Source organism: Gnatocerus cornutus, chromosome 7 (assembly GCF_029298725.1).
Source record: "Gnatocerus cornutus isolate USDA-ARS CGAHR chromosome 7, icGnaCorn1.1, whole genome shotgun sequence".
Classification (NCBI taxonomy): Eukaryota; Metazoa; Arthropoda; class Insecta; order Coleoptera; family Tenebrionidae; genus Gnatocerus; species Gnatocerus cornutus.
In genome coordinates this window covers 19,371,446-19,397,133 of record NC_142239.1, presented here as the reverse complement: position 1 = coordinate 19,397,133, position 25,688 = coordinate 19,371,446, and the positions used below count along the sequence as shown (strand labels likewise).

General features: G+C 42.0%; 5 protein-coding genes and 1 pseudogene across 7 annotated transcripts; 5 read left to right on the top strand and 1 right to left on the bottom strand.

Moving 5' to 3' along the window:
* Window positions 1-23: 23 nt before the first annotated feature.
* Window positions 24-526, top strand: LOC148172172 (uncharacterized). Its single transcript, XM_088040389.1, has 2 exons — window positions 24-299; window positions 346-526. The coding sequence occupies exons 1-2, from the start codon at window positions 27-29 to the stop codon at window positions 523-525; spliced, it is 453 nt and encodes a 150-aa protein (XP_087896515.1). The 5' UTR covers window positions 24-26; the 3' UTR covers window position 526.
* Window positions 527-569: 43 nt separating this feature from the next.
* On the bottom strand, window positions 570-1,947 carry LOC148172171 (uncharacterized). The gene is made up of 2 exons (XM_088042413.1): window positions 1,788-1,947; window positions 570-1,741 (listed from the first exon to the last, which is right to left on the bottom strand). The coding sequence occupies exons 1-2, from the start codon at window positions 1,945-1,947 to the stop codon at window positions 570-572; spliced, it is 1,332 nt and encodes a 443-aa protein (XP_087898539.1).
* A 508-nt stretch (window positions 1,948-2,455) lies between these two features.
* Window positions 2,456-11,458, top strand: LOC148172170 (axin-like). 2 transcript variants are annotated; one of them, XM_088041176.1, is made up of 10 exons: window positions 2,456-2,719; window positions 8,386-8,615; window positions 8,668-8,914; window positions 8,972-9,167; window positions 9,221-9,522; window positions 9,623-9,766; window positions 10,050-10,287; window positions 10,339-11,051; window positions 11,105-11,278; window positions 11,331-11,458. In XM_088041176.1, the coding sequence occupies exons 2-10, from the start codon at window positions 8,471-8,473 to the stop codon at window positions 11,455-11,457; spliced, it is 2,286 nt and encodes a 761-aa protein (XP_087897302.1). In that variant the 5' UTR covers window positions 2,456-2,719; window positions 8,386-8,470; the 3' UTR covers window position 11,458. The 2 variants fall into 2 exon arrangements, with proteins under 2 accessions (XP_087897302.1, XP_087897303.1); XM_088041177.1 differs by lacking the exon at window positions 9,623-9,766.
* Window positions 11,459-12,267: 809 nt separating this feature from the next.
* LOC148172169 (uncharacterized) lies at window positions 12,268-19,178 on the top strand. Its single transcript, XM_088042412.1, has 12 exons — window positions 12,268-12,343; window positions 12,388-12,566; window positions 12,610-12,850; window positions 12,898-13,141; window positions 13,189-13,334; window positions 13,421-13,825; window positions 13,873-14,025; window positions 14,059-14,777; window positions 14,826-15,171; window positions 15,223-17,045; window positions 17,092-19,038; window positions 19,091-19,178. The coding sequence occupies exons 1-11, from the start codon at window positions 12,268-12,270 to the stop codon at window positions 18,952-18,954; spliced, it is 6,195 nt and encodes a 2,064-aa protein (XP_087898538.1). The 3' UTR covers window positions 18,955-19,038; window positions 19,091-19,178.
* A 267-nt stretch (window positions 19,179-19,445) lies between these two features.
* Window positions 19,446-21,341, top strand: LOC148172168 (protein-lysine N-methyltransferase SMYD4-like). Its single transcript, XM_088041130.1, has 3 exons — window positions 19,446-19,975; window positions 20,022-20,938; window positions 20,985-21,341. Exons 1-3 carry the CDS (start codon window positions 19,592-19,594, stop codon window positions 21,304-21,306), a joined length of 1,623 nt encoding a protein of 540 aa, XP_087897256.1. The 5' UTR covers window positions 19,446-19,591; the 3' UTR covers window positions 21,307-21,341.
* A 281-nt stretch (window positions 21,342-21,622) lies between these two features.
* LOC148172167 (protein 5NUC pseudogene) lies at window positions 21,623-24,681 on the top strand (annotated as a pseudogene). The gene is made up of 3 exons (XR_015770516.1): window positions 21,623-21,640; window positions 21,684-22,109; window positions 23,238-24,681. The product of XR_015770516.1 is annotated as a protein 5NUC pseudogene (transcript).
* Window positions 24,682-25,688: the final 1,007 nt, after the last annotated feature.

Genomic DNA, 25,688 nt, shown 5'->3' with positions numbered 1-25,688 from the left:
AAATTTCTGTGCTAATTTCCAAAAAAATGTCCGACACCGTGGAAGATCTAAATTACGACTTCAACTACAATCTCTTCATCGCCAAAACTCTTCTCAACAATTTGTCCAAGCATGAAGACAAGTCCAAAGCCACCCGATGGATGAAGAAATTGAGCATCTGCAACCGCAGCGTCAATGAAATCCGCCTAAGAAACGACTTTATGTACTACCTGATCGTCAACATTCAGAACGGCGAACTGCAGCCCCCATTCAACGAGAATCCTCCATCAACCCCCTTGCCGTCCATTGCGCATCTTTTGGTAAGTAACCTTCAAAGTACGAGACACCAACTAATCGAACAAATAGCCAGGAGGAGTGGAGGGAGATGTTGAGGCCAAAGTGGCAACAATAGAGAAAGGTGAGGCAAAGAAGCCGTATCTTTTCGAAAATTCGCCTGATGGAGGAGCGTTCTTGGCTGCGCAACCGATTCCTAGGTGCGGTGCTTTTTGCTATCTTGCAGTGGTGGCTAGGAAACCTGAAGATTAACTTGCGCACATTTTTGAATAAATTTTATTGATATAACAAGTGTGTTAATAAAATCCTCTCCAAGTGTCTTTAGGGCCTTGGGTGGAGCGTCTTCCGTAACGTCGAGGGACAGATTCGTCTTCTTCCAGTGGCGTGGCCACTAAAGATGTTGGCGTGTTTTGTCGAACTGGAGTGACATACTCAGCCTGTTCTACAACAGGGATTGCTGGAGGAGGTGAATAATGGAACGGAGAAGGCGGTTTAGGGGGTTGAACTCTCGGTGGAGGAGTTTTAACAGCAGCATTAGAAAAACCGCCCCCGCCTACTCCACCTCTTCTCTTCTTAACTTTGGTCATTTCTGCAATTTTGTTAGCAGTGAGAGCACGAGACTCGATATCTTTAGCCGATTGGGTTATCCACGACGGCTTCTTCTTTTTAATGGCAACTTTTTTCTTCGAAGTGGCTCGCCGGGGCCCCGGCGCCGTTAAAAGCTTGTCTTGACTCTCTCTGGTCATTCTTTCATTGTCTATGATGGTCTTTTCCAACGATTCACTTAACTTCTCAAGCGTTTCTACCTGTTGAGCTTGCTTGGCTTCCAAAGCTTCTTTCTTAGCTTCAGCAGCTTCTTCCATTTGCATCATCTTTGACTGTTCTTCTCTATGCATGCGCTTCAGGTCATTGAGTCGCTTCTTCAAACTGTTATTTTCGTCGTTGAGACGTTCACCTTCCGATCTCAACCACTGAAGACGATGGTAAGCAGCTTGGCGTTTCATCATCTCCATTTCTTCAGGCTCTATTATTATTTCTGAAGGAAGTGGTAAAACCTCTTGAAGGTACTTTTCTTTATCAGCGGCGTACCGCTCAAAGTCGAATTTAGGCACCATCAAGTAAATCTCTTCAATCATTTTCATCATTCGATCGTTTAGGATGATCTTCCTCTCTTTGTAAAACTCAGCAAGTTGGAGCTGCTGGTTATGAAGAACGTCACTACTATCTTGAGTCGCTGTCTCGTAAACTTTCCGTGCCAGTTTTCGGAAGGAGTTGAGGTCTTCTTGCATGACCATGCGAAGAACCTCACCACGATCACCCGTCGATGGAGCTATTAAAGAAACAAAGTCATGCACAGTGGTAGGACGGCCCTTCAACGTCTTTAAAATCTCTTTAATTTGTTTTAAATCTTCACCAGGAGGGGCATTCCTTCGAATCGTCTTTTTCTTCATCTTCTCCAGCTCCGATTCTAGAAGAAATTTGACTAAACACATTTTACCACCTTATTACTTTACCTGTAACTTTCGGCTTGAAACCACGACTGAGTGCGGGTAGTTGGAATTCTTTTTTTGCGGTGGTTTCAGGGACTGAGGGTTTTTTACCGGGTCTTAGGGTCGTTGATGGTTTTTTAACGACGCTCGGTTTTGCCGGTGCTGAAGATTTTCTCCCAAGCATGTCTTTGCTGGCGGTGCGACGCGACATCACGGCGAATTTTAATAAATCGTTGAGTTACGAAATGCAAAGGGAAAGCGAAATGATGAAAATATTAAACCAAGTGACTAAAATTAATACTTCTAGGGGAACAAGCAGCACTAGCATTTTCAAGAGTTTGGCCGAAATGAAAAAACAGTTTTCAATACAACTTTTCAAACATCTTGAAAATGACTTTTGAGAAAAACGAGTGCTAGATGTTATTTTTTTGAATAATTTCAGGTAGGAGGATTCAAAATGTATATTTGGTTGCCTAACTTACAACTACACTATTACGTAATATAGGAGTAAACTGAGGAAGTTTTTGATTCTTTTTTACTATTCGACTCACTGGTAAAACAAAGTGTAGACGTTAATATTTTGGATAAAAAAGTGTAAATGTTTAAAAAAAAAATTAAATTTAATGATAAACTACGCATGCGCGCGTTCTTTCTTCTGATTGGTGTTTTTTCCTTGATTAGTTCAACAGTTGGCACGTTGGTGGCGCCATCCTCCATTCATTTCATGGCATGGCGGCCTCAGCATATACGTGATAAAAAGTGCTTCTTAAAGTTTCTTTAGTTGTTATTATTAAAAACTCTTGTTAAGTTTTGCGTTCGTTAACAAATTAAAGTGCTTTCGTTCTTCCACTGCCCCAATTTTTAGCCCAACAAAATGTTCCAGTGTTAAAATAATGTGTTGTGTTTATGTTTTCCGTACAAAAATAACATTCGGATTTTCACTTCACTCTCAAAAGGTTAGTGAAATTTTTTCATTTTCTAGATAAATAGCGTAGTCGTCCCGTGTGCAGCAACTAGACGAGAAAAAAAGCATTTCTTCAGTTCTCTGTAGTAATGTTAGGTTATCCTCGCCAGGGGCGGCTCGGCCCCTTTTAAAATTTGCATGAGGGCTTCCTTTAAGGAAATTGCCCTCAAATAACTATTCTAAAGGCGACAATTGTGTCGTTATTATGCAAAGTGGAGTGGTATGGAAATTAGACATGCGATCGTTGAGCCGCCACTACACAGTAATTTTATGGCTTGTTTGTACGTTATTTATGGCAGAAGTGAACAAAGAGTTAATTGCTTGCAATTAGAATGACGGCGGGCGAAATCGATAATTCGATTTGTGATTGGGCCCTTCAGGGCCGGACTTGGGCTATGACGTCTTGATTGTATACTTGACTTTTTTGCGATAAAATGATCAAAGGATATTTAATTTGCAGTATTGATTGATTGGAGATTACCGGTTTGTTTACGACACCATGTATAAGACTACCAGGTCACGTGGTTTCGGAATATCATGGCAAGGCTTGATGTTTACAGTAGCGGATTTCAATGCTTATCTTGTTGATTTTATTGCTAGGTGCAAACAATGGTGCCTACCCTGATACGACCAAATGATTAAAATTTAGACCAAAACATTTAATATATAAATAAATAATTACCGCATTCTAAAACAAAGAATTTTTTTGAAGCTTTGTTCTTTGCCTAAAATTCATTATCCATGCATATCTAAAAAACTGGTGGCGCCAAACAAAACTTTTTTTTTATATCAAATGGTGCTGATAACATTATTTCATTTACAATGTAATTGATAGTGTTTATGTTGACATTTTGAAACCGCCATCCATCAGCAATAATACGAGATATTTTTAAGGAATTGATTGTTTCATTTACAATTATTTTTAGTTCAATGACTTCCAATTAAGTGTAACGATGGGAAAAAGTTAGAATAAAGTGAAGCCTTGGTCAAGTTTATAGAAAACTTTCAATTATACGGTATGACTGAAAAAAGTTGACCAAGGCTATTTGCAAAAAAAAACCAAAAAAAAATCTGTCAATTATATTGCACTTTACTCGTATTCGATTGTCAAATGTCCTAGAATTGTTTGCTAATTTGCTAAATCAAGTTTGTTTAGATGAGGTTCACGAGCGATTCGAAAGTTCTCCAAGTGAAGAAAATTCAAAATTGTCGTCACGTGACGGCCAATAAAAACTCATATAATAACTTTAATAATCCGTGTGTCGGCTTTTATGTTGGGAATATGTGTAGACCGTTAATCACGGCACACCGCGACTACATCATGGCGGCCCGCTCTTCCTTTAATTAGTTAATTAACCGACCTGCCTTGACCACGTTTTTATTTTTACTCATTATTATTATACTAATTTCGCACGCAAACCGAAAACGAGACGAGACAATCAAATACCGAACAAGTGGAAACTACGATCGATAACGAATCAAATCGCCGTCGTTTCTAACGAAGAAAAAAAAAACAAAAGCTAGACGATCAGTCACGGGTCTTGACATCTGGAGGAAGACAAGCGAGCATCGATCAAGCGACGTCTGTCAAGTGCACGAGAAAATCCGAGATCGAGTCGGCAAAGTGTGTAATTGTTTTCCAAATTAAATATTCAACGAACACGAGAATCGTTTTACGTGGCCTTGGCGTGGTTTTTTGTTTTTTTTAGTGGGGAAAAAATTGAATAAATAGAGGCATATAGCCGCCCTCGATAAACACCTTCCGCAAAGCGGTCGACGACGTCAAAGGAGCCGCCGTCATCAAACAACAGCGAATCGCGGCATCTTTTCAGGTTTATCCCTCTCTTTGTCGGTGTGTGTGTGTGTGGACTTAAAAATTATAAACTCGCTTGCGTTTGCGACATTTGATCGTTTTTTTCCCTTGGTACGCCACTGGATTCGCGATTTCCACTTATCAATGAAATCGAGGGTAATAAAGGGAACAAAAGGAAGTGCAGCGTCATCCTGGAGGATTTTTTTCTGGGTTTTTTGTCCAATCTAAATCCATCGGAATTTTCGGTTTAAAGAAAACGAAAAAATGCTGACGTGCACTAAAGAAAAAAGCAATTATTTCTATTGATACCATCAAATTACAGATAACGTTCTTCCATCGAGCTCTTCAGATCATAAACATGTCATTGTTTCGACATGGAATTTTCTACAGAGTTATTTACGGACAGTTTACGCCCCTGTCTGTCGGATTTGTGTCTTCACTGATAATAAAAATACAAACTACCCCTGTAACTACACTGATGAGTGATGAGGTTTTCTCTCCTTCGAAGAATTGCTTGATTCAGGTGTACTGGTCGTTTTCTGACCCTCGAGGGAATTCAGTTTGTTGGTCTTTTACCGAGAGTTCAGCCACAGTTGGTAATTATATGGAGACGCGAGTAAATTTGTTGTTATATAGAACAATCGCTTAAATTAAATTGCAGTCAATATGATAAATTTCAGAGCCTCCTAGACATGAAACCTATTTAATAAAACCAAGAATCCGTCCGATTTCGCGTGAAGAATTTCATTTTGTCCACCAAGCGGAGATTTTGACCACTGATTTTAATATGAGTGAAAGAATGCATATTTCACCCCACGCTAGATGCGAGGAATCCCAGCCCGGATTTTTTCCACACCTTTTATCTTTACGTTGATTCAGTCTTGTCACCTCACGATTTATTATAATCCTGATCGGCTCGCGCTTATTCATGAGTATCAATATTTAATTTAGAAAGTACTCAAACATCCGCGCACTAAAAAACGAACGATAACTTATTAGCTTATTACCTACCGTAACAATTTTTCGTTGATCTTTCCGCCACGGACTTTTGATGTCGTACCGCGGCTGTCTATTATTTACACAATCAATCAGATAATGTAATCTAGGTGACAGCGCACGTCAATAAATTAGCAAATACACCTGCAAAAACAGGGGATAAAAATCGTCATGTGGTACTTTTCGTGGAAGGGATTGATGAGTTTGGTGCGCCCTTTTTTGTTTGAGTACTGCTGGGTATCATCGGTGAGGGTCAGCAACCGCGGTACCACTGGCAGCCTCTGGGCTTCAAAGAAGTTGTGCCGCCCGCCATTCAACCTCGTCTCTTGCCTCTCATCGCTCGACGCATTCTGTACCGTTCGACAGATGTGAGGCAGGACCGGAATAGACCTCATTTCGGAGAAAAGCATAGGAAAAGAAAGAGTTCACTCAAGAACTGAAAATTTAACAGTCTAACTAACGAAATTACGTACTGCCTTGCCAATGGCACAGGAAATACAAATAATTCAAACTTGTAAATCAAAGGCGCTTAATTTGAATCTTGGATTTTTTTTGTTTCGTCCTTATCTTTGTCCTTCGCATGCGCATCAACTTTTCCCGCGATTCTTCTATTTTCTCGCTCAGTTCGCGTTTGAGTTTCCTTCTGACGGTGAAGTTGTTCTTAACCCGTCCCTGGTCGCTTCGGGACATTTTCTTCTCGGAGACGTTGGTCGAAGCAAACCCGCATTACTTACATACTTTTATACGAAGCCATTATAACGTTTTTACGAACGTATATGTTGTACGTTTACTCGTCTTTTCTTGTGGACTTGATTCACATTTAAATAAATTGTTCTGCTGTGCAATGGGGGGAGAAATTTAACAAAACTGTTGGGAAAGTGAAATAGACATCTGCAATTTTGGGGTTTAAAATGATAATTTATGGACGTTTGAAAGGGTCAGTTAGGGATTTTCCAAGAAGTTGGGTCAGGGCCGGATTATGGAGGGAGAGTAGGTAAAATGGGCTGTGCAATGGTTTGAATTCTTTTTTTTTTATTACACGAATCGAGCAATGAACGTTACGTTATCTACCAATTTTTATTTCTCTACGCGCTGTCTCCATCAATCAGCATCAAAGAATATTAAACTTGACTCATTAGCGATTTCCGTCAATAAATTATGAACATTTCTCGTACTGAAGTGACGCCAACTTGGCTTAACATTTAAAAGTTTCCGTTAAATGTTAACACCGTCACGAGCTTCACGTTTATCGAGAAGAAAACAAACGAACCCTTGAGGGTTAATTCCAAGAATATCAGTCTTTTGTTTTCATGCCGCTGAAAATTAAGTGGTTATAACTCAAATCACCGTAAAATTATACAGCGAGTTGCCCTTTTTCACCCTTGTAATGGGGCGGTCATGGCTTTAATTAATACCTCGGCTTCACACTGAATTATGCGAAGAATAACGGACGGAAATTCCGCCGGGCCCAACGGAAATTAGAATTTTTGGGTTTTATTAAGCTAATTAACACTTAATTATGGTAACTACAGAAACGTTTGTCGATTTTTTTTTTTGAGTAACCACAGCAACGGCGGTGGTTATGCAACAATGTTTGCGCCGGTGTATGACGGGTTGCCTACACCAGGCGCTATTGAAACAATTATCGATAAAAAAAATATCGTTGTTTTTTCTTTTGTTTTTTATGCCTCCTAGAAGCAACAATGATGCCTTTTTTACGCCTGCACTTTCGTTTAAGTAGTTGCATTACATTTATAGCCAATTTTGTGGACCAACAAATGGGCATTTTTGAGCCTGTTGCAATAATGTAAAAAAAACAATAATTAACTTTTTTTGTTTATTCTGTGACAATTTTCTATAATTTTGAACTATTTAGAACGGGTTACAATAGCAGCGGTAGTTAATTCAGTTACCCAGTGAGCACAAAAGCTTATGAATTTATTCTCCACATTCATATATCGATCGATGGTGGCTTGTGCCCATCACCTCTCCCTCCATTTCTCTCCAATATCTGCTTTATTAATTGTAAATAATCCTAGAAACGATGCTTGAAAAGGCACTGCAGCCCCCTTTGTCTGCTGATTCATTGATCGAAGAATCCAGCTTGACTTTGTACAGTTGTTCGAAGCAGTGTTCGAAGCAGCATTCGAACAGTCTCTTTTCCGCTGTCCATCATATCAGACGCTTCGGGGCTGATTTAACTGGCAGCTGAAAGAATGTTTATAGTTTGAAATTAATATTTCAGACATAATAATAGAATTATAGGCATTATAATAGAATTGTGTACTTGGGTCTTTCGAACAGTTGTACCATAATAATATTTCAGTGGCTCCTTTTTGTTCTCTACATCGATATGGGGTACGTTTTAGCATGGCTTGTGCTTTCGTGAGCGTTGTTTCATACGCTTGATGGATTTTTGGGTTGATGTAATGAAATTATGGTATGGTATAGTTATGGTGTAATTGGATCTGAATTTTTTTTTCTACCTGCGATTTTTGTCCTTTTGTTTGGGTTTTATTAAATATGATTTCATAATTTCAAATTAGGGTGGATTTTTTAGTGGGTTGTTAGAGGGGGCTGCGCATGCAAGTCTTTGTTCGAAAGGTTTGGTATTGATCGAAGAAGGTTCACACCCAAGGGGCTCCCAACAATATGAGCGCCATTTTAATTCGACAGGGATGCTTTTGGAGGACATTTTAAAACAAATTAGAGGAAAATGGTTGTGGAAAATTCTGTGAAAATTTTATTTTTTTTTTCATTTTCCAAAACTACTTTTTGACTTTTTAAAAGCGAATTATCATAAGCACTTTGTACTTATTTAGTTTTTAAGAGTTTTTCAACTTTTCAAGTTCCCATGATGAAGCAGAAACCCACATCCCCAGCACAAAGAATCACCAATCGGAAGGAGGGCGCGTGTCGGAGGCCCCTGTCATAATGAACAGACGCACCTATGAAGGTTTCGACTACACGTTGCCCAGACCCCCTGCACTGGGAGAGGAGAGAACGCTCAGCGTTTCCGAGCAGCGGGGGGTGATGGACCGAACAAGGCATCGCCAGCAGTCTTCCTCTCCAGTCCCAAGTACGCAACCAAACCGCCCCCAACAACCCTCAAATAACTCTTTACATTACAGAGGCAGGTTACGAATTCGACGATGTCAGGCCTAAACCTTCCTTGCCAACAACTCCAGCCTATTATACGTGGGCAAAGTCACTCCACCATTTACTCCAAGATCCCGATGGGGTTAAGCTATTTCAAAAATATCTCGAAAGTGAAGGGCCGGAACATGCGCATCCTTTGCAGTTTTGGTTTGCCTGCGAGGGCCTGAAGAACCACCACGATCACGATTGCATACAGAAATTCGTCAAGTGTATTTATAAGTGAGTGGGTGAAGAAAGTCGTTCAAAATCACTCTGATTGTGTTTTATTTATTATAGGAAATATTTTCTGAAACATGCTCTTCCGATCGACGACGAACTGAGAAAGCAAATAGTGAAAAAGTCGAAAACGCTCCAGTGCCTTGAACCCCCGATCACTTTATTCGACGAGGCTCAGGCGCAAATTGAATCCTTAATAAGCAAAACTACTTATCCCAACTTCCTTAAAAGCGACATGTACCTGCAGTATATCCAGGTAAACTTACACCTGTCGTGTCTTTAATTACATCTAACTCGATGTGTTTATAGTCTGTCGAAAACTTTGACACCGGTAGTGAAGACTTTAGCTGCGATTCTAGCGCTTCCAACAGTCCAGCGATAGGCAGCGACGACATGGGAACTTTAGCCACAGGTCGAGATCCTCTTCCAACACTTCACGAAGGCTTCGAACTCAACTTTAACTCTCAAGCACCTGTTTTTTTAACTCCTGGTACAGGCAGCGTGAGCACCGGCTATCACACCCCAAATCCTCGTTTGACTAAAGACGTCTTGCTAAGATCACAGAAACATCGAGCGCTAGACATACGTCCGAAATCCGAGACGTACGCTGGGTGAGTAAGCAGAGACAGTCATTTGTTCCGCTTTTGATGCTTTCGTGTTTCTTTTTTTTTTTTAAACTTGAAATTTTTTTGGTTTGCGTGTGATGCGTAGTGTGATATATCGAAGCAATGGAGTGCACATCGCGTACAATTCCTTCAACCCTGTGTCCAGGCAGGACAGCGAAATGCAATCGCTTAGTAGTCATTCTGATGCGAGGACGGAGTCGGACAATTTGTCCCTACATGAAAGTAGTCTGTGAGTATTTTAAGAAGGGTCTCTAAGGACGTGGCGGGTACTACTTGATAGCTACTAACACAAAGTGACTTGTTAGGTGGCAGTGGCGGCAGGTTAATGCAACTAAAAGACAATTGTCAATTAAAAGTACTTATAACTGTCATTAACATTAACTTCCGGCAAAGTAGAGGAAGTCTGTCATAACATCTCTTAACTAAGGTACAGTTGCATGTTACACGTCGCATGACCGCACTTTTCTTTGCCTCTCCGCGCATAACGTCAATCACGCGCGTTTCTTCTTCAGCGATGGTAGATCAGGTCGTTCTCAGGAGAAACAGATCCGACAATTGGCCGCCAGGAACCGCAAAAACGACTTGGAGTACTTCATACCGAGAACGCTCCGAATAGACTGGGAAGAAAAAGGACGAATGCCTGTAAACGACGAAGAACGTGCCGCCCATGCTGCTCTGATCATCGAAAAACTCGAAGAAGTAAAACGAGAGCAAGAGAGTCAAGAAATGTTGCGCGTGAGACTGAAAGAGGTACTGGTGAAATGTGGCTTTCCCTCCCTTCAAATTGCTTTTTTTCTTTAGGGCGACTCGCTTAGCTCGCTGGACGACAAACCTCCCTCGATAGCCCCAACTCGCGACCTCGAAGCCGCAATGCGGGAAAAACTGCAATTCCAAGACGACAGCGACCAAGATATCCTCGACGAGCACGTTTCTCGCGTCTTTTCTGATCACTCGTCGCAAGACTTGGCGAGTCCCAAGCCGACGTCTCCGCCACCGCGTCATTGGGGAGTTCCACGGCGTCGTCGTGACCGCGACGTCTTTTCCACTTTCAGTGGGGATTCGGGGAACGTGCACGACTTTGCCGACGACTTGGATCGGAGGTCTTTGCCGAAAAAGAGCATCTCGGAATATGGAGAGGAGCGTTCGCGAGCTGTTTCCTGTCGTCGTTCTACCATAAAAGAGGAAATGCCAGATAGTGGCATTTCGATGGTGTCGGAGGTGGTTACCGCGCCGGTAGCTAAAGGTGTTCGCGTGAGGTCGTGGTTGAGAGAGTCGGAAAGAAGTGGGAAGATCGGAGGAGGACATGCGCATAGTGAGATTGCGGTCCGAGAAGGAGTCGGGAGGAAACACAAGAGATACGGATCGCGATCGAATTCGTTGGAGAGACCGGCGCAACCGTTCATCGCGGATCCGAGTATGCCGCCGTTGCCGTCACCAAACACAGATGTGCAGTTGGAAGAGACCAGGAGGAGGCTCAACGAGGCTGGTGAATTAATGACAAGATGTAAACCGAGGTACTCACTTTTTTTTTATACAAAATTCTCAAATTAACGCATTTTGTTGTCAGACCTTCTAGCAGATCTATGAGAGGCCAAAGACCGAACTTGCCAGCAAGCGAAGAGCTAACAACTGTCATGTTTTCGTTCGACGACGAAGACCTTCCTTACAGAAGTAAAATTCCTGGAACCCAAATCACGTTGAGACAGTTTAAAGAATACTTGCCGAAAAAAGGAAACTACAGGTACTGTGGTTCGGTTGGTGTGAGTTTCAATGAGTTTGTTGTTTTTTTTTAGATTTTTCTTCAAAACGGTATGCGAAGATCTTTACAATCAAGTCACTCACGAAGAAGTAAGCAACGACAATGAAATTCTTCCGATGTGGGAGGGAAAAATAATCGCCCAAATGAAAGCGATCGACTGAATTGTAATTTATTTTTGTTGTTATATTGTTTTAATTTGGTTCGATCTTAAAAAAACTGACGAAAACGACGAATTTTACAAAATAATATTTTTTATTAATTTTTGATAAATTTTGCTTTTGTCGGTTTTTTCTTATGATTTTTTACACTGCCACGGTATGTTTCGTTGTTTTACAAGGAAAGTAAAGCAAATAAAATGCACATAACTTGTATAGTGCTTTAAACATAGTAATAAGATGCCTAACTTTGGACTATAATTTTTTAACAGAAATTACTGACAGAGTCGTTCTAATTTGTAAATATCTAATGACTTTTTCGTATGCAGTAGGTGCATAAGACAAGTGCCTTTTTTCAAATGTTTTTGTTTTTATTTTCGGATCGATTCTTCCGTTTTTCCTGTGTAATAATCATAGACAATCAGATCGGAAACAATAGGCAACTGATTGCTATTTTTACTTTAATATTAAGTTTTAACGATTATAAATTAGTTAGGAATAGTTCTTCATATACCTCATTTCTCTGTTTCTGTTGTAGAATTAATTCTGACTATTTGTGGATTTGTTTACTTAAATTATACGTTGTAAGTGTAGAACTGAATTTTATATTAATTCATGTATTTTTTTGGAAAAAAATGTCGATGCAAACAATATAATTGATTGAATTTTTAATGTCTTTTATTCCATCTCAAGTGAAGAAACCAAGCAGAAAAATCAAGAGTTCGTCAGTCATCAAAAACTGTCAAAATTTTTGTGGAATAAACACTTTGCTCAACGCGCAATGGTGTGAACTATTTCGTTTCGTTCAAATTCGCAATGGAAAATGTAACAGATTTCGATTTTTATTTAAAGTTTACCAAGCCGCTAATTTTGAACTTGTCCCAAATCAATGGTGAGCAATAATTCTTCCTCTGCCACAACTAACTCTTGAAGCAGATCGGGTACTGGCGGCAGCATGGGTTAAGCGCCTCTCTGGTTCCGAGACTGACGAAAAGACCAAACTTGATTACCTGAAGCTTCTCCTATTTATGCTTCAGAGGAAGAGGCTGACGAAGCCTTTTACGCAGCATCCCAGTTCGTTGGAGACCTTGGAGCCGATTCCAAACGACCAAACAGTGAGTTTTATTGAAAATTTCGTTTTTATCATTTTTTTTTCAGTTAGTCGATGTGGCGAAGAAAATAATTGAATCAGAAATGAATGAAAGACGGGACAAGGAGATCAGACGTTTGCTGGGGGAGAGAAGTGCTGTTAGCCCCTATGTCTCCGATTTTTCTGCTGATCTCTTGGAGTACGTGGCTGTGCAACAGATCGAGGATTTTGGAGTTCATGGCTATTACGCCGTGTCTAAAGAACCGTTGAGTACTTGGTACCGAGTAGACAAACAACTTCTTCCGAAAGGTGTAATGCTCCTGTAAAATGTTAAACTCTTATAATTGTGTTTGCAGCTGCGAAAAGCATGCTTGAAGTTAGTATTCCTCCACCAAATTTGGTTGATTCGCGATCAACTCCTGATGTTAGCGAAAAACCCAAATCCCCAGAGAAGTCGTCGGAGCCACCGGTGGAAATGCCACCAGCGGAACCACCATTGGAGCAGCCACCAGAAGAGCCACCGTCACCAGTGGAAGAACCTCCGTCGGACGCAGAAGCGACACCGTCACCAATAGCGACACCATCACCAATAGCGAAAAAGTCCATCTTTCAGATTTTCTTGGTCTTTTCATTAAATTTGTCCACAGGTCACCACGGAAATCGTCTTTGGGTGCTACGCCCCCATCTCGGCCCATCGGTAGCGTTTCGCCACCTCCTGAAGACCGGGAACCGCCCAGTTGGGGTTCCAACCTCCTCGAAGCGAAATTCTTGGATGAGGACGCGAAAGGTGGCCGTCACATTCTTTTTTTATTTCTCTACGTTGTGGACTTTTAGATATCATGAAGACATCCACGACTTTGGAGGAGTTTGCTCCTGAAGTTAAACCAGCCGTTGCAGCTCCGATGCAAGTTTTGTGGTCTTCACCACCCGGTGATGGTGGAGGTTCTCCGTTTTTGTTTGATGATGGCGACGAAGTAGATTTGGATACTTCGATGCCCAGTATGTTGGAAAGTTCCTTGACAGAACTTGCAGGTTCACCTACTCGTCCTCCTCCTCCTCCTCCAAAAGTAGTGAAAAGATCGTCATTCTTACCTAAGCCAAAATCCAAGACGAGGCTCCCACAGAAGATGACTCGTGCAGCGCAATTGTTGCATGAGAAAAAAGCGAAGGATTTGGCGCCGAAACCTCCTTCTCCATGGAAGAAGGCCAGAGATAAAGCGAAACTTAAAGCGAAGAAGGAAGCGGAAAAGGTGGCGACGGGATTCAAAGGGTTTTCTGCTGACGGTACTTGCACTTGTGAATTAGTGTTGGGTTTTATCATCTTCTCGTAGATTTCGAGATGTACGTTCCAGATTTCCATAGTACAGTGGAGGATTTTGACTTAGGGTATCAAACAAAGTTGGCTCGCTACCGGGAACTTGCGAAAAAAAAAGAAAAATCTCCCATCTCTGAAGCAGCCCCCGTTGACGGTGCACTTCTTAAGAGTAATTCTTAGTTTTTACCACAGTCTGTTATAGATGTTGATAAATACATTAATGAGTACAGCAAGACGTTGAATGAACTGGAAGTACAGTACCAAGAGGACCTGGCGCAGTATCGAACACCTCCTACAAGCACTGCGGTCCAACCCAGTACTCCCAAGCGTCATCTTTCACCACTAGCTAAAAAGTCGCCAGGAAAAATTCAGAAAGAGCACGATGAAGCTGTGGATCTCGATGAATCCATCCACTTTTCGCCGGAATCGTTGGCGATTTTAGCCGGAATCTCGGACGAAGCAACTGTTGTTGCAGGTCCAGAGTTTGCTTCTGGACGCGTTTCACCGAGACTGTTTGCCGTAGAAGAGGAAGATGAAGAGGAGGCGGTAGCAGAAGACTCGTCAGGAAACTTGTCGGCATTTTTGGAGGGACTTGGGCTTTCACCGAGTGAAATTCACCCAGACAAGACTTCTCCGGGTGGATATGCAACTACAAAACCAGCTCCTAGTCCTCCGAGCAAAGAGCCTGAAGTTGTTGGATATGCGTCTCCGAAGTCGCCTCCTGGGTCTCCGAGCAAAGATCGTTCAATGATTTCGCTTTATAACAGTATGTACGATGACAGTTTATTCGACCCGTCCACAAGCATCGGAGAAGAGAAAGCAGCCGATTTGGGGGGAATAGACTTGGGAGATTTAGAAGTGGATGTTGCAAATATTTCCGGTGGGAATTTGGATGCTGTCATGGAAGAGTTGCAAGCTGAGGTAAGAAATGGCGGTGATAATGACATCTTTGAACGTTTTGATGGTTAGGCACCGGCCTCTCCAAAATACGATTACGACGACTTCGAAGCCATGGAACGAGCGGTGGAGGCAGAGATGCGAGCTCAAGGTGAAGATCCTTTTGCTAAGCCAGAAAAGAAGGCCTCTCCAAAGTACGATTACGACGACTTCGAAGCCATGGAACGAGCAGTGGAGGCAGAGATGCGAGCTCAAGGTGAAGATCCTTTTGCTAAGCCAGAAAAGAAACCCATGACCAGAAAACAACTCCGAAAGAGTCGTCAACGGTTTTTGGGTGTCCACCAAAGGGCGGACGAACAAATGGAAGATTTAGAAGGATGGGTCGATGCGCCCGAGTTCTTCGAAGAAGAAGACAAAGGTATTTTAAATATTTTTCGACATTGTAACATTTCTATCATTTAATTACAAGAATTGGTGAAAAAAATGACGACCCCTGAGCGACTCAAGTTTGCTTTCCCTGATATGGAGTTTGAAGATGAATCCGAATCGGTAACAGTTGAGGATTTGCTCCCAGACAATATAAGTGAGGAAGCTTCGCCAACCGGTCGCGAACTTTGGGATAATATGGTCTTCTTGTATGCTGACTTCATGAAGAGTTGTCCAGCTACACATGGAACTCCTGTTACCACTCCCAGATTAAGTGCATCTCCAAAAAGATTCGTACCTGATAATCAAATGTGGAAGATGAAATACGCTCATCCTCCTCCAGGGTCACGTTTAAAACCCTTGCAGTTACCTCCTTCGCCAGCGATGGCCGAAGAGGAATTTCTAGTTGTACCAACGTCGCCGTCGCAAATAATCGAGCCTAGATATCTGCCCGCTTTTAGTCTCGACTGGCAATCACCGGAAATGAACGCACCGGTATTGAAAGAGCTACCACAACCGCCTCCTGACCCATCATGGATCTCGCCTGAAAACAAAAACTGGCCTTTTGAAATGATGGAACTGCATGACAAGTTGTTTCCTAATGAGAAACCATTCCCGACCACAGAGGCTACTCCAGAAAAAATGATATATAAGGAATCGCCGCCTCGACGAATGGGTTCACCTCCAAGTCCATCACCAATTGATTTGAAGAAGCTCAAATCTGATATAATGGAAAAATACGAAGCACCTCCAAAAAATTTTTTGTATGAACAATCAGTTGGTAAAACAGTAGTAAACAGGTTTTCTCATCCATCGGAGATGGCGAGGAGGCCAATTATGGAAGAGGTAGAAGAATGGCCCTCCCCTGAAGGACCAAGCTTTTGGGAGGGTCTGTGGGATTATATGTATTTTCCGACTCCACCGGTGGTACGACCAATCGAAAAGTTGATCGACACGTCCGACGAAGAAGACGCAGATTATTATACATTTCCTCCTCCAAAACCGCGTCCTCCTGCAAGTCCACCAATCGATGAAAGGCAGTTTTATGAAGACATCCAGAAGAAATCGGTCCATCCTGACGAACACTGGAAACGAAGAAAAATGCCTGTCGATTTGAAAAGGGCTTTTCAACCTGGTGCGTACGTGCGAAACGAAGGCGAAATGTGGAAGGCAACAAGAGGTGAACCGGCAGAAATCAGAACGTACGGAATGTCACCCGACCTAGCAACGTACCTAGAAGGTGATGAAATGGCGGAAGACGAAGAGTTTCAAACATTTGTGGCCGACGTGGCGACAGCACCAAACATTCCATTGACTCCTGAGAGATTCAAGACCAAATATAAACCTCCATTGTCGCCGATCGGTGATTCTCCGGTGGAGTATCCGGAGAGGACGCCGCGAGCGCGACTAGATATAGGTACATCTCCTGGTGAACAACGAGCAGGGGTTGCGAGAAGAAGGACGTCGAGGAAGCCTGTTAGGAAACGAAGATTGGACTTTGATCAACCGGATGAATCTGTCGAACAGGTTGAACCTGATGAACCGGTGCAACTTATCGCTACGCCCGCGTTTCCTTCTCCTGATTATACTACTCCGGTTCAGGATGAGTTCACTCCTGTTACGACACGTCCTAGAAGAGAACAAATGTTGCTGGAGCGGTATATGGATCTTGCAGATGATCTGCCTGAGACTCCCCCAAGTGCATCGTTCGAGAAACCGAAAGAGCTCTTTTACACTCCAGGACGACGTCGTCGGAGGGTTGTTCCATTTGAAAGTCCGTTGCGGCGGCCCAAAGAGAGGCTCATCACGAAGCAATTGAGTAAGAAGAAGTTGGAGTTTGATGAGCCTGAGGAACCCTCGACTCATGTAAGTTGAATTTATGTAGAAATGTGTAGTTTGAGTTGAATTTCAGGTGGAAGTTGAGCAACTCGTCACGCGTGTTCAGAGAGGGCCAGAAAAGCCTCCAGTCGATATTACTTCTAAAGTTGAACCGTTATTCCGTTCGCCTAATTTGAATGAAATGGCTCCAGAGGCAGTGTACCTGGATGATGAGGACATGCCCGAGGCGAATCTTCCACCGTCGTCACCTATTAGTCCAATGAGTGAATATGGGGTCTTGGAGCACACTATCGATGAACTAAAGAAGTTCAAGTATGAAGGACCGAAGAAACCACCGCGTAAAGCAAGAGCCATGTATAAACAACATCCAAAACTAGATCCAACTCGGAAGTCTAAGGATTTCTACAAACGCTACCCTTGGAAGCAACTAGAAGCTGTTCCTGAACAGCCATTGCAAGAAGCTGTGACTCGTATCCATGAAGGAGTTGAACGAGAAGTGGAGGCTGAGTTGGCGGCACGAACTTCACCCAAACGCTCAGCACCAGCACCAGCACCATTACCTGGATTAGAATACGAGACTCCGCCTGAACTTCAGTGGAAGAAACCCTTCCAACAACCCGATTATAGCGTATCAAAAATGGCCGATCAGCTGTTTCAGAATGAACGAAAAACTCGCCGTCAAACAACCGCTCGCGAAACACAAGAACTCGCTGAATTCGAACAGATGGAACGAGAAATCTACGGCGGTAGTCCAAACGTCTTGGAAGCTGAAGCACCTCCTGATTATAACCAAGCGGCCAAAGTGTACGACGCTGCTAGAACGCAATATGATCTGTTATATTCACCACCAAAACTACCAATGCCTCCACGTGATCCCAGAAAACGTAGTCACCGAGCACCTCCGTTTCAAACGGTCGCCGAACTTCACGAAGCGAACAAACTTATTCCTCCATCGCCGGAGTTCTTGCGCCAGCAAGCGGAGTATGAAGCTGCCGAAAGAGCGAAGGCTGAAGCGGCCGCCATAGCTGCTGCAGAAGCTGCCATAGCGGCTGCTGAAGCTAAAGTCAAGGCAGAAATCGAGAAAAAAGAAAAGTTGAAAGCGGCCAAAGCCGAGAAACTCAATAGATTAGTGAGGGGTGGTAGAGCACCGGTTAAAGTTAGATCGCTGACCGTGGCGGCAAAGACGTCAGACAAAGGAATCTTACCTAGAGGTAAAAAGGGGCAAAAGAAACCGCCGCCACCTCCGCAGCCGGAAAAACCAAAGAGAAAGAAGAAGTGGGATGTGCCGTCTAAAATTAACACAGGCAGAGGGAAAAAGGCGCCAGTAGCGCCAGTAGCTCCAGCAGCGCCGCCTCCACCACCAAGAAAACAAATACCACTTCCATCGCCATTACCCGAGGAGTTGAACATCGAATACGACTTGGCTGCGTTGCAAGATTTGGGTTTGTCACTTCAAGACATCGGAGAGCTCGATATAGATGATGAGGTTGCATGGCGTCTGGAAGCAGAAAAAGTGGCAAAAGTTCCGGCAAGACGCGTCGACGAATACTATAAAGAATCTGATCAACCAATAGATGATGAGGAACCACCCGAATTCGATGATTTTGCCGACTTTGATGAATCTCAACCAAGGAGCGAAATACAAGCACAAGAACATTACGACCCAACAACTGGAATCACCACTAAGAAGCTTTCGATAAGAGCAAAACTAGAAGCTGGACAAACAAGCGTTCTTGGTGCTGTCGGTGCGTTTGGCGGTTTGGATCCAGCAGAAGAAGAGGCGGTTGAGCAAGCAACAAGAGCTGGAAGCTTTGGACCGGACGATTATACATGGGGTGGAGAAAGTCCCATCAGCGAAGATTTGAGAGGGTTCAAATGGATGGAAAAAGATTACCCCGTTCCTGAGCAATGGCCTCCTTTGGATGATGAATATTAATTTCATTATTTTAATGTGTTGTGGGTGACAAAATCACTGGTGTTAATGTCATTGAGCTTTGACAACAAAATTTTAGTGATGGTAGTAAGTGTTCTCGACTCATCAAAAAGCCAATTTATTATACTTATTTTTGTAGCAACGACAAGAGATAAGAAATAATCAATTTTCCAACAACGGGATGCCATGGAAAGCACCAAAAATGAAGCACGAATTTAGGCCCCCCCAGCAAAGTGTACCTCCTGGATTCACATTTATGCGAGACGATAATCATTGTTACAAAAGAAGACTCAAGGGCCCAAAAATTCAGCTGCTGTCAGTTACCCCCGAAATAGACGACCCCAAGGGGAAAGTTACCATTCTTCAAGTTGAAGACGCCGAGAAAAACAAAGAGCGGATTTTATTTAAAGACGCGACCCGTAAAAATCAATCTATTTAAATAAAAACTCGACAATTTTATCATTGTATAAATAGAATTCTTTTCCTCTAATAGCTTTCAAACTTGGCGCTACGAAGTGTCAAAAATCGTGGCCTCCTCGTGCGTTTTCTTCCTCCGTTCTCGTTCATCTTCCAATTAATCGCTGATGTAGAATAAAGAAAACAAGTAGTTGGAGGTAAATTCTTTATTAACAGTCCAAAAATGAGCGAGGAGTGCGAAAATCCGCAAAATTTTGCCACACTTCGTAAACGATTTCTGCGCCATCTACCGGTCAACGTGACCAACATTACTAAAGATTTTGGCGCGTTGAATTCAAACAGTGAGCGCGTTAATTTTGTAATAGAGTTGTTAAATTCTTGTAAAATTGATATCCCTTATCAAAACGACACCAAAAGTGACTCCAAAGCGGCAGAGTTGAGAGAAAAAGGTAACGAAATGTTTAAAAGAAGAAAATTGAAAGAAGCATGGGAGCTCTACACCAAAAGTTTAAGCTATTCTGAAGAAAATGGTGTTAATTTAGCTCTCTCCTACGCCAATAGATCTGCAGTTTTGTTCGAAGCGAATTTTCACAAGGAGTGTTTAATGGTAAGTCCTTTTTAGTGGCGCAATGGCTCTCATTTACATTTTACAGGACATTGAGAGAGCGTTTAAACATAATTATCCAGATCATTTAAAACCAAAGCTGGTAATCAGAGAGAAGAAGGCGAAGAGTTCATCTTCTGGGAATTCAACACGACCGCACGAGATCATCCCAATCGTCGAAGAGAAGCACGACACGATAGCATGCGCCAGTAGATGCGTGGCAATACAAGAAGACCAGAATTTCGGCCGATTTGTTACAGCAGCTCGAGACATAAAATCTGGGGAAGTCTTAGCAGTCGAGCAACCGTTTGCTTGTCTTTTAGTCAACCAACATTTTAGCCACTGTCACGAGTGTCTTAATTTGTGTTACAATCTAATTCCGTGTGAAAGGTGCCCCCATGCTCTATACTGCAGTGAAAACTGCAGAACTCGCGCCTTTGAGAGCTACCATCGATACGAGTGCCCCATTCTCACCACGATTAAACTTCTGGAACTTGATAAACTGAAAGTGTTGCCACTGCGAATTTCTTTTCTCGTTGAGAAGCTGGAAGAGGTACAATCAGAGACGTACCGTTCAGATCGGTATCACGAAATCCACAATTTAGTTACAAACACTTCGAAACGATCAATTTCGGATTTGTTTGAACGCGCCACCGCTGCTGCCGTTATTGTCATGTTAGTTAAACTCAACACTAGTTTTTTCGAGGAACGAAACGAAGAACTTTTCAAGGAGGTTTTATTGCAGCACATGCAAACAGGGCCGTCTAACTTTCACGAAATTACCGAACTCTCACCTGCGAATGATGTTTACGTACCTGAAGAGATCGCCAGTGGTGCGTTTGCCTTTCTTAGTCTTTTGAATCACTCTTGTTCGCCTAATGTCACGAGGTTTTGTTACGGGCAAACAATAGTCCTACGAGCTATTCAGGATGTTAAAAAAGGGGAGCAGATCTTTGATAACTACGGGTAAAAATGATGCGGTTTGTTTTATGGTAGTGATGGGTTTTTGCAGGTACCACCATGCAGTCATGGAAAGAAAAACGCGCCGAAAGCAGTTGAAGAGTCAGTACTATTTTGATTGTGACTGTGTGGCTTGCAGGGACGAGTGGCCTTTGTACGATCATCTTCCTTCTATTGGTACTGTTGATATTGAGGAAGATGTCATGGCGCAGTTATCATCAGGCGATGTCAAGACTGCTGGCGAGATTTTGGAACAAAGTCTCACCAAACTAGGGGAATTACAGGAGATGCAGCCGTGTCAAAGTTTTTGTCAAATGCAAGAAGTTGTAAAGCAGTGCTTTGCTATTTTTGGCAACAAAAGGAGAGTTTTTTGATTGTTAAACAAAATAAATGACCTGGATTCGTTGAATTTGATAATTGAATGAAATGCAGCGCCTGTAAAGTAGGCAACCCAATATACTTTTCGTTCGAGGATTGGGGAGCCAGGATAAAATCGGCTTAACTGGAGGAAGAGTTTCACTTTTTTTTTATTACTTAAAAGTGTTGCAAGGTCACGTCGAGATAAGCCAAGGTCTTCGGTAATTCCTCTGAAAAGTTCCGTCAGATAACCCAAGAAGCTCTTATCGCGACTTATTCGCAGTGTCATTTTCTCCCACTTCTCGCTCTTAAATATAGCTCAGCACCTTCTCAATGAACTTGCGACACCACGTAGCAAAATAATTTTAAAACTAATAATTGTCTCCGACTCCAGTGGCGTCCCGCCAGTTGCTACTGCACTCCGGTCGAAACCGCCAGTACAACACATGCGGCCTACAGAATGCGACCACTCTGCTTCTTTTTGATTGTGTTGGCAGTGGAGGTGTTGTCCCAAGAGAATTTAGACCTCGTCATTTTGCACAACAATGACATCCACGGTCGTTTCGAAGAGACTTCGAGGAATTCTGGAACGTGCAAGGAAAAGACCCCGCGCTCCGGAAATGTGCCGAAGAATGGATGTGTCGGTGGTTTTGCAAGGACAGCGCACGTGATTAGGAAGTACAGGCAACTGGCGGAAGCTGGAGGGAGATCGGTGCTGTTCTTGAATGCTGGAGACACTTATGTGGGGACGTCTTGGTTTTCGGTGCACAAGTGGAGGATTGTGGCGGATTTTCTTAACGCTTTGGCACCTGAAGCCGCGGTGAGTGCTAGCGGACCGTGGAAATAATAGACTCAGCCTTCGGAGCGGTATTTTGCGTGTTGGAATTATTTTAAATTGCAAATTAATTCGTGGGAAATTTATTCAGTTGGGGACATTTTGCACTAGAAGTCGCAAAAATTTGTCTCCGAGATAGCATCAATTCTATTTTATGTTTTTTTTTTATTGCTGAGATTAATATTAAGACCTGCTTACGACATGACTTGCTAAACGTTGAAACTGGAATTTTTTTTTATTGCACACGAAAATAAGTGTCTCGAATTTTATCACGAAATTTTGCATCTAATACATTTAATAGTTATAAATAATTAGCATAATATTGTTAAAACTGTTTCAATTTATTGACTTGTTCTATATCAACCCACGAATTAACTACAGAGTACATAAATTTTCGCATAAAACACGAATTGCGGCCCTATTTTTAGAGTTTTATTATTTGTTTCTTTTTCTTGCGTTTTTATGTTACATTTATGTTAAATTCATCTTTATTGTCTGGAAAGGAGATAAAAAATATCTAAAGTAATAAAATGTTGATGGCAATATACATAATAAGAGAGAATTTTAAATGCTAAAAGATTTACTATACTTATGAGCAATTCACACTTTGAAAACATAATAATTTACAAGCGGCATCATCAATAAAAATGCGAATTAATTATACAATTCGTTGAAAAGACAAATAATTGTAATTGATCGTGCACTTTTTCAAGTAGGTTAATTATTGCCTTTGGGTAATAAAAAGCTGTAATAGCTCTATATTATTTTTTAAGCACTTACAAATTGTTTTATAAATGCTATTAAAATATTAACAATGGCATTTCCTGTTTTGAATAACTTTAATGAGCAAAAACAACATAAAATGTCAGGTTTGGTAATACACAGAAAGTGTAAATTTTTAAAATTCCAAGGCTTACTAGACATCGCAAAACAATGTTGATATCAAAATTGCTTGCATAACAAATGATAGGTACAAACACAACAGTTATCTACACGTGAAATTGATAGTGTTATCAACGTCCAGGTATTTTTTACATTGGTAACATTTTTGAATGTAAACAAAGATCAATCGCGTTTTTATACTTATTCATTCTCACGCTGGGATCTTTGCAGTGTCTGGGTAACCACGAGTTCGACTTCGGCGTCTCGAATTTGGCCCCCTTGGTCAATGCCGTCCACTTCCCTCTGGTGGCTGCCAATCTCAACTTCTCCAACGAGCCGTCTCTCAACCGCGTAAATAAATCAATAGTCATAGAAGTGAAAGGTCAGAAAATCGGCATCGTTGGACACCTAACTCCAGACACTCAACTCATGTCGTCTCCTGGAGGAGTCATCTTCTTGGATGTCGTCGAGGCGGTGCGAAGTGAAACTGAAGCTCTGGACAGACGCGGAGTGAAGATTATCATTGTTTTGGGGCACTCTGGTTACGAAATGGATTTGAGGTTGGCTAAACAAGTGCCTCTGGCTGACGTTGTTATCGGTGGTCATACTAACACTTTCTTATGGAATGGTCCACATCCTGATGATGAAGAACCGGAAGATTTGTATCCTAAAGTCGTGGTGCAACCTAGTGGGAAAAAAGTACCAGTTGTACAGGCTTACGCTTATACAAAGTATCTAGGGAGTTTGAACGTCACTTTTGATACCAATGGAAACTTGTTGGACTTTGCAGGTCAACCGATTTTCCTCGATACCGATGTTCCTCAAGACGTTGATATTTTGGATAAATTGGAGATCTACAGACCCGAAATTGACGCCCTCGACCAACAAGTTGTCGGCAAGTCCCCAGTCCTCTTGGATACAACCAACAACAAGTGCAGACATAAAGAGTGCAACTTGGGAAACATGATTGCAGACTCCTTAGTGTATTACGTGGCGGCTCAACACGCCGGCCCTGGATGGACGGACACCCCAATCGGCCTTATCAACGGTGGTAGTGTCCGTACCACCATCGACCCACGCCAAAGAGGTGGCAACATCACCAGAGGCGAACTCATGGGAACTTTACCATTCGAAAACCAAATCATTTCTTTAAGTTTAAACGGTTCGGATCTCCGCAAAACACTGGAGATCGGAGCCAGAAGCAACGGTGAGACATCTCGAGGAGAGTTCTTGCAATCCTCGGGTTTACACGTGGTCTATGACTTCCAGAAACCGACTTTTTCACGTGTGGTGTCTGTAAAAGTACGCTGTGGAAACTGTAGCGTCCCGAAGTATGAGCCTCTGGACGATAAGAAAATGTACAAGCTAGTTACTGTTAGTTTTCTTTCGGGTGGTGGTGACGACCACTACGTTTTGAAGAATGCTCCTAATAAGAAGGTGCACGATTTGGGGGATGTTGATACTGTTGTGTGGTATTTAGGGAAGCAGTCGCCTGTGTATCCTGAAGAACAGGGGCGGATTAAGGTGGTGGAAGAGGAGAGAGCGCCGGGGTCTTCGGCGTTGAGAATTTCAAGCCCTGTTGTGGTGACTATCGCATTTATATTGGGTCGAATATTATTATAGTTAATTAGGAAGTAGATGTAGGTATAAAATAAACTAAAAATCTAGAAATAAATTTGAATTGAACATACGGAAGTTGCTCCCTTTGTTGCATCGCTCGATTTCCATGCTTGGGTGTATAATTGGTTGCATATACGTGGGACCCAATTAAAACTATAAATGCTAATTTTCAGTTCGAATACTTTCTTCGCGCCTGAAGAAGAATTAGAACAAAAAATAGAATTATCTTCACAATGTTGCAGTTTCCTCTTCGGTGACACCTTTTTGCCTCTCACTGGTCCAATTCGGCTAGTTCTTCTTTGTAGGTTTTACCGATAGCAAAGTTAAAGTAACTTCTTGAGTTTCTTTCTGCATTTCTTCCATTTTTTAAACGTTTTCACTAAATTCACGTTTTTAAGAAACAATGGGGAAAACTTGAAAACAGCGCACCATGGCAACGATCCATGACACACTAGTTCCTACTTTTTATTTTTTTTTTGACATTTGAAAACTTCACAAACTTGAAAATTTCGTTGTTTTGCTCTTTAGGTTGTGAGTGTGGATAAAACGTTGCATTGCATTTGTGTCTGATCGGTAAGTTGCACGTTTCTTGCGTGTTTTCCAATTATAAAAGTTGTCGTTTTTGTCTCATCGTTTAATTAAACTTTTGCTTAGTAAGCAGTTCCAAGACTAATAATGAATAAATTGGGCATTAAATGGTAATTTATCGGCGCCCACACGCCACTTCAAGGTTCTCGCATCTTTTATATCTTATTAATTTAATTCCATTTTGTTTAGAAACGTATAAAAATTAAACTGTAGCAACACTTGTTGTCTGTTTATTTTCCATTATAAGTTCAATTACCATTTCCGAAGCATTACAGCGAGAGGGAAATATTTTTATCACGGATTCCACATCTCCGCTGCAAGTCCCCCGGGAGGGATTAAATCTCAACGTTTCACCGAAGCTGCTATATGGGTTATTCCATAAAAATACTACTAGAAAATGTTTTCTACAATGACTCGTTTAATTTAAACCGTTTTAAACCGTCGCCGCTCCAGCAGTCAACGTCCACATTAACG

What these genes read in the sequence shown, in the direction of transcription:
- LOC148172168 (XM_088041130.1), top strand. Translation starts at nt 19,592, where the DNA reads ATGAGCGAGGAGTGCGAAAATCCGCAAAATTTTGCCACACTTCGTAAA. An exon ending in TTCACAAGGAGTGTTTAATG is followed by an intron (nt 19,976 to 20,021) that starts GTAAGTCCTTTT and finishes TACATTTTACAG; the next exon opens with GACATTGAGAGAGCGTTTAA. An exon ending in CAGATCTTTGATAACTACGG is followed by an intron (nt 20,939 to 20,984) that starts GTAAAAATGATG and finishes GGGTTTTTGCAG; the next exon opens with GTACCACCATGCAGTCATGG.
- LOC148172169 (XM_088042412.1), top strand. Translation starts at nt 12,268, where the DNA reads ATGGAAAATGTAACAGATTTCGATTTTTATTTAAAGTTTACCAAGCCG. An exon ending in TGACGGTGCACTTCTTAAGA is followed by an intron (nt 14,026 to 14,058) that starts GTAATTCTTAGT and finishes AGTCTGTTATAG; the next exon opens with ATGTTGATAAATACATTAAT. An exon ending in TGGAAGAGTTGCAAGCTGAG is followed by an intron (nt 14,778 to 14,825) that starts GTAAGAAATGGC and finishes TTTGATGGTTAG; the next exon opens with GCACCGGCCTCTCCAAAATA.
- LOC148172171 (XM_088042413.1), bottom strand. Translation starts at nt 1,947, where the DNA reads ATGCTTGGGAGAAAATCTTCAGCACCGGCAAAACCGAGCGTCGTTAAA. An exon ending in TTTCAAGCCGAAAGTTACAG is followed by an intron (nt 1,742 to 1,787) that starts GTAAAGTAATAA and finishes AATTTCTTCTAG; the next exon opens with AATCGGAGCTGGAGAAGATG.
- LOC148172172 (XM_088040389.1), top strand. Translation starts at nt 27, where the DNA reads ATGTCCGACACCGTGGAAGATCTAAATTACGACTTCAACTACAATCTC. An exon ending in CGTCCATTGCGCATCTTTTG is followed by an intron (nt 300 to 345) that starts GTAAGTAACCTT and finishes TCGAACAAATAG; the next exon opens with CCAGGAGGAGTGGAGGGAGA.
- LOC148172170 (XM_088041176.1), top strand. Translation starts at nt 8,471, where the DNA reads ATGAACAGACGCACCTATGAAGGTTTCGACTACACGTTGCCCAGACCC. An exon ending in TTCGTCAAGTGTATTTATAA is followed by an intron (nt 8,915 to 8,971) that starts GTGAGTGGGTGA and finishes TATTTATTATAG; the next exon opens with GAAATATTTTCTGAAACATG. An exon ending in TGCGCGTGAGACTGAAAGAG is followed by an intron (nt 10,288 to 10,338) that starts GTACTGGTGAAA and finishes TTTTTTCTTTAG; the next exon opens with GGCGACTCGCTTAGCTCGCT.